Source organism: Mauremys reevesii, linkage group 4, assembly GCF_016161935.1.
Source record: "Mauremys reevesii isolate NIE-2019 linkage group 4, ASM1616193v1, whole genome shotgun sequence".
NCBI classification, from domain to species: domain Eukaryota; kingdom Metazoa; phylum Chordata; order Testudines; family Geoemydidae; genus Mauremys; species Mauremys reevesii.
This window is the reverse complement of record NC_052626.1, coordinates 151,410,830-151,421,864: the sequence shown is the minus strand read 5'-3', so window position 1 is coordinate 151,421,864 and position 11,035 is coordinate 151,410,830. Positions and strand designations below refer to the sequence as shown.

The window sequence follows — 11,035 nt, the reverse complement described above, 5'->3', positions numbered from 1 at the left end:
CAGCAAGTGGGCAGATGGGGCCCAGACGAAGGGGGACCTGGTTAAACTGCTGGTACTGGAGCAGCTGTATGAGCGGTGCCCATCCGACCTGAGGCTGTGGTTGAGGGACCAAAAGCCGGAGAACCCGCGACATGCAGGGCGGCTGGCCGATGACTTTGTGAAGAGCCGGTCGGGGGGTGGCAGGGAGGAACCCCAAAGGAACAGGCCCGTCGCGACGCAGAGAGAGAGTCATCCTGGGACACCCCAAAAGGGGAATCGGGAGAACCCCCTCCCAAGGGGAACGGCCAGCGCCAGGGACAACTACCCGATTCGAGGGGACCAACGGGACATGAGCTGCTATCACTGTGGCCAGAGAGGCCACATACGGTCCCAGTGCCCCAGGCTCAAGGACAGACTGAGCAGACCAACCCCACACCAGGCTAACTTGGTAGTGGCCCAGCTGGACGAGTGGCAGGCTTCCCAGGCAAGGAGGGCTGGCAGCTTTTCAACTGCTCAGGAAAGAGGAGGTCCCCAGGCTGGCTCCTCTGGGGGGTTGGAGGCCCCGGACTCAAGGTTTTCCATTTACAGGGTGGGCGCGGGGCTGTCCCTGCAGAGCGAGTGCCTTGTTCCCCTGGAGGTGGATGAGAGGAAAGTCTATGGATACTGGGACATGGGTGCTGAGGTAACGCTGGCCCGGCCCAAGGTGGTGGCTGCAGATCAGGTGATGCCCAACACTTTTCTAATCCTGACGGGCGTGGGCGGGACCCCATTCAAGGTTCCTGTGGCGAGGGTACATCTGAAATGGGGAGACAAGGAGGGCCCCAAGGACGTGGGGGTGCACCACCATTTGCCCACTGAGGTGTTAATGTGGGGGGACCTGGAGCATGGGCGCCAACTTATATGGGCTCCTGGGGCTTTAGCCCCAAGAATATTCACAGGCAGGGGCTCTGCTCCAGCAAAATTTGGAGCTAGGTTTCTCCGCTGCTCTGGGCTGCCGGCAGCCGCCGGGAGCCCAGAGCCTTTTAAATCCCAGCTGCGGCCGGAAGTCAGAGGGCTCTGGGCTGCTCGCTGAGCCCTTTAAATCCCAGCCGCGGATGAGATTTAAAGGGCTCTGGGCTCCCCGCCGCAGCGGGCAGCCCAGAGCCCTCTGACTCCCGGTCGCGGCTGAGATTTAAAGGGCTCTGGGCTCCCTGCCGCAGCGGGCAGCCCAGAGCCCTCTGACTCCCGGCTGCGGCTGGGATTTAAAAGGCTCTGGACTCCCCGCGGTTGCAGGCAGCCCAGAGCCCTCTGACTCCCAGCCGGGGCTGGGATTTAAAAGGCTCTGGGCTCCCCGCATTTGCAGGCAGCCCAAAGCCCTCTGATTCCCAGCTGCAGCTGGGATTTAAAAGGCTCTGGGCTCCCCGCGGCTGCCAGCAGCCCAGAGCCCTTTGAATCCCAGCCCCTGGCCGCTGATTGCCCCCACCCCCGACCCCAGCCCCCACGGCCCCCCAGGACCTCCACCCCCGATCGAAGCACCACTGGTCCTTGTCCCCCGATTACCCCCTCCTGAGACCCCTGCCCCTAACTGCCCCTTGGGACCTCAGCCCCTATCTAAGCCTCCCTTCTCCTTGTCCCCAACTGCCCCCTCCTGAGACCCCACCCAACTTCCCCCCAGGACCCTCCTACCTGTCCCCTGATAAACCTCCTGGACTCCCATGCCTATCCAATTGCTGCCTATCCCCTGACTGCCCCGCCGCACCTCTGCCCCATCCAACCCCCCCTGCTCCTTGTCCCTTGACTGCCCCCCGGAGCTCCCTACCTCTTCTCCAACCCCCAAACCGCTTACTGTGCCACTCAGACCAGCGTGTCTGGCTCCGTGCAGCTCCAGACAGTTGCTGCCATGCTCCTGCATGGAGCCCACAGCCCTCTCTCACCCCCAGCACCTGCCTTCCAGATTTGAACACCTCAAAATTCAGGAGTGCTCAAGCTCAGTTTGGGCAGCTTTTACTTCATTTCTCCCAAATCAGTTTCCCCTGCAAGGTGCCAACTGAAGGTGTTGGAGAATAGAGAGATCGGGTGGCCTCCTAATGCCTGGAAAAGAGACAAAGGCCAGAGGAGGGAGTGTCAGTGCCTGTGCGGACTTCTGGGAAGTGCACGGTGTGGAAGGGGATGCTGTGATGCTTTGGAACAACTCCATACAAAGCCAGTCAGGACTCTGGGGGAGCCTCCTCTCTCGGAGCATACTGTCTCCAGGGCAAGAAGCTTACAGCTTCTTGGGTCTGACCTCGGAGCATTCAGCCCTTCCACGTCATGCACTTTCCAAAGTGAGTCTGCCCAGGCTTGTCCTGGGGCAACCAGAGGGCCCTGCACCCCAACTCTGCAGTCAGATGTGACTCTCAGCCAGACTGTAAAACAGAAGGTTTATTAGATGACGGGAACACAGTTTAAACAGAGCTTGTTGGTACAGAAAACAGAACCCCTCTGTCAGGTCCATCTTGGGGGGTGGGGAGCCCAGAACCAAGTTCTGGGTCTCTCCCCATTTCCCCAGCCAGCTCCAAACTGACACTCCCTCCTCTGGCCTCTGTCTCTCTTCCGGACAAGGAGGCCACCTGATCTCTTTGTCCCCAACACCTTCAGTTGGCATCTTGCAGGGGAAACTGAGGCACCCACACAGTATTCAGAGAAAATATTAAGAACATTCCCACTTCATCACAACAGGTGCAACAAAATATAATACTGTATATTGAAGTAGGCAAGTGCTGCTTCTGACTTTCCACTTTTAATTGACCCTTGTAATCTTGTGGCACTGACGCGTTGTAGCTTCATTTTATATCGGCTTACAGGGCGGGAGCGGGGGGGCGCCACCATTTTGGGCCCCACCAAAAATTATACAAACCTGCCGCCTATGACCTGGAGGACTGGCCAAGCAACCCTCAGAACGCCTTAGTCATGACCCCTAGCCAGAGCTGGTGAGGGGCACTATGCCCTGACCTTGGGAAGGACGTCACCCCGGAGGCACAGAACCCTGATCTGGTGGGGAGGGAACGCCCAAGGACAAGGCTCGGGGGACTGTGGCCTCAGACCCAGCCGGTGAGAGAGAGCAGATCCCCATCCCTGTCCCAGCAACTGAGTTCCAGGTCGAGGTGCAGAAAGATCCCTCCTTGCAGAAGCCCAGGGACCGGGCTGACCTCAATGCAGCACAGACCATGAGGAGAGGTTGCAAGGAGAGGTTCCTGTGGGAGAAGGGGTTCCTGTATCGAGAATGGGCTCCCCCTGGGGAAGTAGAGTCATGGGGGATCAGGAGGCAGCTGGTGGTTCCCCAGAAGTTTCGCCACAAACTCCTGTACCTGGCCCATGACATCCCCCTCGCAGGGCACCAGGGAATCCGGCGCACCAGGCAGAGGCTGCTACAGAACTTTTACTGGCCTGGGGTCTTTACCCATGTCCGGCAGTACTGCCAATCCTGTGACCCCTGCCAGCGGGTGGGGAAGGCCCGGGACAAGGGGAAAGCAGCTCTGAGGCCTTTGCCCATCATAGAAGAGCCTTTCCAGAAGGCGGCCATGGACATGGTGGGACCTCTCAGCAAGGCGACCCGGTCAGGGAAGAAACACATCCTGGTGGTGGTAGATTTCGCCACTCGCTACCCCGAGGCGGTGGCCTTGTCCTCTATCCAAGCAGAGACCGTGGCAGATGCGCTGCTGACCATTTTCAGCTGGGTGGGATTCCCCCAGGAAGTCTTAACAGACCAAGGGTCCAACTTCATGTCGAACCTGCTCCAGTCCTTGTGGGAGAAATGTGGGGTCTGACCCAGCTGGGCCTCAGCGTATCACCCCCAGACCAACGGGCTGGTGGAGAGGTTCAACGGGACGTTAAAGATGATGCTAAAAACATTCATGCACCAGCACCCACAGGACTGGGACAAGTACTTACCTCACCTGCTGTTCGCGTACAGGGAGGTACCCCAGGAATCTACCGGGTTTTCACCTTTCAAACTGTTATATGGGAGGCGGGTAAGGGGGCCCCTGGACCTGATGAGAGACGAATGGGAGGGGAAGGCCGCTCCCGATGGAGAGTCGGTGGTGGAGTATGTCCTGACCTTCCGGGAAAGACTTACCGAGCTCATGGGCCTGGCCAGGGAGAATCTGGCCCGAGCCCAGAGGAAGCAGAAGGTCTGGTACGACCGCACGGCGCAGGCCCGCGCCTTCGCCACTGGGGACCAAGTGATGGTTCTCATCCCCGTGAGGAAAAACAAACTCCAGGCTGCCTGGGAAGGGCCCTTCAAGGTTGTCAAGCAGCTAAATGAGGTAAACTATGTGGTGAAGCTGTCGAACCGGGCGCACCACTGCCTGGTGTACCATGTGAATATGATGAAGCCATATTATGACCGAGGGAATATGGTGTTGGCCGTGTGTGGGCACTGGGAGGAGCCGTGGATGACCCTTTAGTGGATCTATTCTCAGGGACAAAGGCTGGTTCCCCCCTGGAGGCGATTCCCCTCTCTGATCAGCTGACCCCGGCCCAGCACGCTGAGATCAGAGGGGTGCTGCATCTGTACCGACAGTTGTTTTCCAACCAGCCTGGGTGCACTAATTTGACTGTTCACCGGGTGGAGACCGGGTCACACACCCCTATACGCTGCTCCCCTTTTCGGGTTACCGGGAAGACTGCCCAGGACCTGGAAAGGGAGGTCAGGGACATGCTGGCTTTAGGGGTGATCCAGCCGTCCGCCAGCCCCTGGGCCTCCCCAGTGGTGCTGGTCCCCAAGAAGGACGGGTCGATCCGGTTCTGTGTGAACTATCGAAAGTTCAATGCCATCACCGTATCTGATGCCTACCCCATGCCCAGGCCTGACGAGCTCCTAGACAAGCTGGGAGGCGCTCGGTACCTCACCACCATGGATCTTACCAAGGGCTACTGGCAAGTGCCGCTGGACGCAGATGCCAGGCTGAAATCAGCCTTTATCACCTCTCTGGGGCTCTACGAGTTTCTGACCCTGCCCTTCGGCCTCAAGGGAGCGCCGGCCACCTTCCAGCGCCTGGTGGATCAGCTACTGAGGGGGATGGAGAGTTTTGCCATGGCGTATATTGACGACATCCATGTCTTGAGCTGGACCTGGGAGGACCACGTGTCCCAGGTTAAACAAGTGCTGGACCGACTCCGAGAGGCTGGGTTAACCGTAAAGGCTGAGAAGTGCAAGGTGGGGATAGCAGAAGTATCTTACCTGGGCCATCGGGTGGGGAGCGGCTGCCTAAAGCCAGAACCAACCAAGGTGGAGGTGATCAGAGACTGGCCCGCTCCCCAGACCAAAAAGCAGGTCCAGGCCTTTATCGGGATGGCGGGGTACTATCAGAGGTTCGTGCCCCACTTTAGTGCCATAGCCGCCCCCATCACTGAGCTGTGCAAGAAGGGGAAGCCAGACAAGGTGGTCTGGACCGAGCAGTGCCAGCAGGCTCTCCAGGCGCTGAAGGAGGCTCTGGTCAGTGGCCCAGTTCTGGTAAATCCAGACTTTGACAAGCCCTTTATGGTGTTCACCGATGCCTCAGACTCGGGACTGGGGGCGGTGTTGATGCAGGAGGATGAAAAGGGCGAGAGACACCCTATCGTGTACCTGAGCAAGAAGTTGCTACCCCGGGAGCAGAGCTACGCGGCCATCGAGAAGGAATGCCTGGCCATGGGGTGGGCCCTTAAGAAACTGGAGCCCTATCTCTTTGGGCGCCACTTCACCGTGTACACCGACCACTCTCCCCTGACCTGGCTGCACCAGATGAAAGGAGCCAACGCCAAGCTCCTGAGGTGGAGCCTGCTCCTGCAGGACTATGACATGGACGTGGTCCACGTGAAGGGAAGTGCCAACCTGATAGCGGACACATTGTCCCGGAGAGGGGGCCCCGAACTTCCCCGGGTCACTGGGCAGAGTGACCCCGCTGAGTTCAGTCTAGAAGTGGGGAGAGATGTGCCGGAGCAGGGTGGATTTGACCTGGGAAGGTTTTTTTTTTGTTGTTTTGTTTTTGTTTGGTTGGGTTTTTTAGAGGTTACAAAGAGCATTTTATTGGGTGTCCCAGAGTCCTGGGCAGGCTGGATGGGAGGGACCATGGGCAGGGCCGGCTCCAGACCCCAGCGCGCTAAGCGCGTGCTTGGGGCGGCCTTTTACCCAGAGGGCGGCAGGCGGCTCCGGCGGACCTCCCGCAGACATGCCTGCGTATGCTCCACCGGAGCCGCAGGACTAGCGGACCCTCCGCAGGTACGTCTGCAGGAGGTCCCCTGGAGCCGCGGGACCGGCGACGGGCAGCGCGCCCCCTGCGGTGTGCCGCCCTGCTTGGGGCGGCCAAATTCCTAGAGCTGCCCCTTACCATGGGGGCATCAATTCCTCTTCTTGCCTTTGCCAATGGTCTTGGCGGGCGCCACCATGGGTGCTGCAGACTGGTAGAGCGTGGAGGAAATCTTCTTGCTGTAGTAGAGGCCAATCATGGAGAAGATGAAGCAGGTGGTCTCACACACTCTGTGGATGAGGCCTGATGCAAAGAGAGCGAGTAAGAGACAGATGAGGATCTCTGGGAATATTTTGGCTTGGAACCCTTTGCCGAAGACCAAACTCTCCAGGTTGTTGAATGCGGTGAGGGAGAAGATGAAGAGGGCAGATCCCAGCAGCCCACCCTGGATGGTCAGCCATTCAGTGGAGGCCAGCTGCTTGAGTACATCTGCATCCCAGTGAAGAGCAGCAGGGAGAGAAGCGAGGAGAGCGCCAGGGATGTGCCCATGCCCACGGCCATGACGCCCCACGAGGTGCCGCCGACGACCTGTCCGTGCTGAGACCCAGACACGCCGACCCCACTTCCTGCGCATGCGCGGCCACCCCTGCGCGGAGAGCCGCAGGGGGGTTACATTGGGAATGGGAAGGAAGCTACCTGAGCTGTAACCTGAGCCAGGAAGGGGGTGGAAGAAGTGACACCTTCTGCCCGGGAGACTGAACAAAGGGATGAGGGGGAGGGGGCAGAAAGCGAAGAGAGGAATTTTTTTAGTTTCAGTTTGGGGCTGGGGGTGCAACGCAGGGAGCCCCAAGCTGGGGTCTAAGCTCCCTGAACCCCCCAGAAGGACTTGATTGAGGGGTCCTGGTTGTACCTATACGCTCTGCTTGGGACTGTGTTCCTGGCGTCTAAATAAACCTTCTGCTTTACTGCCTGGCTGAGAGTCCTGGTGAATCGCAGAAAGACGGGGGTGCAGGGCCGGACTCCCCCACACTCCGTGACACCCACTAACCTCTGAACTGGGGTCTCGGCGGGTTAGAGGCCAGTGCAGTGAGGCCGTCTGGTCCCAGCACAATGTCCCTCCTCCACTGAGCTGCAGTGCCGGGAGCTGGGCAGGGCCTGTCTCCTTCGGCCCCTGCAACCAAGGACCCAGCCATGGGGCACTGTCTGCCCTGTGCTCACGGGCGCTGGGGCCCTGCAGAGACACTCAGTCTGGGTATGTTCATCCCACTCTGCCGTCACACACAGCCCAGAAACCCCTGGGGTCTCCCATGTCCCCTGGCTGGGGGGCCTGGCCCTGGGGTTCCCCTGGCTGGGGGGGGCTGGCCCTGGGGTTCCCCTGGCTGGGGGTCCTGGCCCTGGGGTCCCTGGGGAGGGCAGTGCGCTTCACAGGGAGCCTCTCCAAGCAGGCTCTGACTTCCCCGCTCCTTCATCAGCAGGTGCAGGCGCGGCTCCTTCGAAGGCCATCACTGGGGTCTGCATCGCGCTGCTGCTAGTCATGGTGACTGGGTTAGCCATTTACTGCTGGAGACGGAGGAGGGCGCAGAAAGGTAACACGAGCCCAGCCCAGTGGCTGTGGGGACCCAGCAGGAGCAGAGTCCGGAGAGGCTGAGGGGACAGGGACACTGCAGAGGCTTTGGGGGCTGCATGGCCCCAGCGGGAACAGGGAGTCCGGGGAGGATGAGAGGACAGGGGCACAGCCAGGGACACCCCAGGAGCTGCGGGGTTGGGGGTCTCTCTACAGACTGAGCCCCCTGCAGCAGGGCCCCTCCCCAGGGGAGGTTTCACCCTCCTGCTCTCAGGGATCTGCCGTTCCCGGCCCCCAGCTCCGGCCGGACGCGTCTCCCAGACCCCCCCACACTGACCCTGCGTGTCGCTCTGACCCCGTCTGTCTCATTGTCTCTATCTAGGTTCTTACAGCGCAGTGGAGACGCCCCCCGAGGCCCCAGCTGGGCGCAGAGACAAGACGCGCGGCGAGGACACGGTGCTGATGGGGACTGACGGGGTCAGCGATGCCGGGGAGGGGTCTGAGCAGCAGCCGCTGTTACCTGCTCAGGGCCGGGAGCAGAGCGAGACACAGGAGCAGGACGGGGCGCAGGGCACAGGTGAGGGCAGGAGTGGAGAGCGACTCCGGAGGGGTAACGCTAGGGGGTCCATCTCCTTCCGCTGTGTGTGCCTGTGGATCCCACGGTGGGAGGATGGGGGGACACTGCATGGGGGGCTGAGGGGATCACATGGGGCCAGCTGTATGCACCAGCCCCTCTGGCTCGAGCGTGAGTCAGGGCTCCCCCACAGAATCAGGAACTGGCTTAAACCCATTTCAGTTCTCGCAATGGAGGCCAGGACTGGTGAGGGGCTGGGCCTAAATATCAGGAGACCCAACCGATGAACTGGCCGGAGCCTGTGGGGCCTGGATTAACCCTTTGTTCCCAGGCAGGGCTGGGGGCAGCCTGGGCCCTGCCAGGTGCTGGGGGCTCCAGTTCTACCAAAGGAACTGACTTCGGGGGGCCCTCAGAGACTCACCCTCCCGCTCGGTTTCTTTTCCAGCAAGTTCCAATTTTTCTGGATCAAAAGCATCTGACGTGGGGACAAGGGCGTCATCCTGGAACACACAGAAAGATCCAGAGTCAGAGGGGGAGCTGGGAGCCCGGGATGAGGAGGGAGAGGGGGCAGCCTCCTCACAGGCACAGCTGGCAGCACAGGTGGCATTTCCAGCCCAGCCCAGTACAGCTGTGGAAGTAGAAGACATGGCTCTGAAGCAGCACAGCCAACAGAAGGCGCTGCTCAGCAGCCAGCACATCAGGGAGGGGACAACTGGATCCAGGAGCGAGCTCGGCAGGGAGGGGACGACTGGACCCAGTAGCGAGCTCGGCGGGGAGGGGACGACTGGACCCAGTAGCGAGCTCGGCGGGGAGGGGACGACTGGACCCAGTAGCGAGCTCGGCAGGGAGGGGACGACTGGACCCAGTAGCGAGCTCGGCGGGGAGGGGACGACTGGACCCAGTAACGAGCTCGGCGGGGAGGGGACGACTGGACCCAGTAGCGAGCTCGGCGGGGAGGGGACGACTGGACCCAGTAGCGAGCTCGGCGGGGAGGGGACGACTGGACCCAGTAACGAGCTCGGCGGGGAGGGGACAACTGGACCCAGTAGCGAGCTCGGCAGGGAGTGGACGACTGGACCCAGTAACGAGCTCGGCAGGGAGTGGACGACTGGACCCAGTAACGAGCTCGGCGGGGAGGGGACGACTGGGCCCAGTAGCGAGCTCGGCAGGGAGTGGACGACTGGACCCAGTAACGAGCTCGGCGAGGGGGGGACGACTGGACCCAGGAGCGAGCTCGGCAGGGAGGGGACGACTGGACCCAGTAGCGAGGTCGGCGGGGGGGGGACGACTGGACCCAGTAGCGCGGTCGGCGGGGGGGGACAGAACTGGACCCAGTAGCGAGGACGGGGGGAGGGGAGAGAACTGGACCCAGTAGCGAGCTCGACACGGGGGTGAAGACTGGACCCAGGAGAGAGCTCGGCTGGGAGGGGACGACTGGACCCAGGAGAGAGCTCGGCTGGGAGGGGACGACTGGACCCAGGAGAGAGCTCGGCTGGGAGGGGACGACTGGACCCAGTAGCGAGCTCGGCGGGGAGGGGACGACTGGACCCAGTAACGAGCTCGGCGGGGAGGGGACGACTGGACCCAGTAGCGAGCTCGGCGGGGAGGGGACGACTGGACCCAGTAACGAGCTCGGCTGGGAGGGGACGACTGGACCCAGGAGCGAGCTCGGCTGGGAGGGGACGACTGGACCCAGGAGCGAGCTCGGCTGGGAGGGGACTGGACCCAGTAGCGAGCTCGGCTGGGAGGGGACGACTGGACCCAGGAGCGAGCTCGGCGGGGAGGGGACGACTGGACCCAGGAGCGAGCTCGGCGGGTAGGGGACGACTGGACCCAGTAGCGAGCTCGGCGGGGAGGGGACGACTGGACCCAGTAACGAGCTCGGCGGGGAGGGGACGACTGGACCCAGTAGCGAGCTTGGCGGGCAGGGGACGACTGGACCCAGGAGCGAGCTCGGCTGGGCGGGGACGACTGGACCCAGGAGCGAGCTCGGCTGGGAGGGGACGACAGGACCCAGTCTCGAGCTCGGCGGGGAGGGGACGACTGGACCCAGGAGAGAGCTCAGCGGAAGGGGACGACTGGACCCAGTAGCGAGCTCGGCGGGAGGAGGGACGACTGGACCCAGTAACGAGCTCGGCTGGGAGGGGACGACTGGACCCAGTAACAAGCTCGGCGGGAGGGGACGACTGGACCCAGTAATGAGTTCGGCAGGAGGGGCGACTGGACCCAGGAGCGAGCTCGGCTGGGAGGGGACGACTGGACCCAGGAGCGAGCTCGGCTGGGAGGGGACGACTGGACCCAGGAGCGAGCTCGGCGGGGAGGGGACGACTGGACCCAGGAGAGAGCTCAGCGGGAAGGGGACGACTGGACCCAGTAGCGAGCTCGGCGGGGAGGGGACGACTGGACCCAGTAACGAGCTCGGCTGGGAGGGGACGACTGGACCCAGTAACAAGCTCGGCGGGGAGGGGACGACTGGACCCAGTAATGAGTTCGGCAGGGAGGGGACGACTGGACCCAGGAGCGAGCTCGGCGGGAAGGGGACGACTGGACCCAGTAGCGAGCTTGGCGGGAAGGGGACGACTGGACCCAGTAATGAGTTCGGCAGTGAGGGGACGACTGGACCCAGTAGCGAGCTCGGCGGGGAGGGGACGACTGGACCCAGGAGTGAGCTCGGCTGGGAGGGGACGACTGGACCCAGTAACGAGCTCGGCGGGGAGGGGACGACTGGAC

At 62.0% G+C, this 11,035-nt stretch overlaps 2 protein-coding genes across 2 annotated transcripts; one reads left to right on the top strand and one right to left on the bottom strand.

Annotated features, from left to right (window-relative positions):
* Positions 1–6,316: 6,316 nt before the first annotated feature.
* On the bottom strand, positions 6,317–6,728 carry LOC120405069 (keratinocyte-associated protein 2-like). Its single transcript, XM_039538293.1, is given in 2 exon segments — positions 6,317–6,647; positions 6,650–6,728. Coding segments are annotated over 2 exon segments (408 nt in total). The 3' UTR covers positions 6,317–6,318.
* Positions 6,727–10,433, top strand: LOC120404148. The gene is made up of 5 exons (XM_039536148.1): positions 6,727–6,757; positions 7,643–7,753; positions 8,114–8,308; positions 8,751–9,062; positions 10,234–10,433. The coding sequence occupies exons 1-5, from the start codon at positions 6,727–6,729 to the stop codon at positions 10,431–10,433; spliced, it is 849 nt and encodes a 282-aa protein (XP_039392082.1).
* Positions 10,434–11,035: the final 602 nt, after the last annotated feature.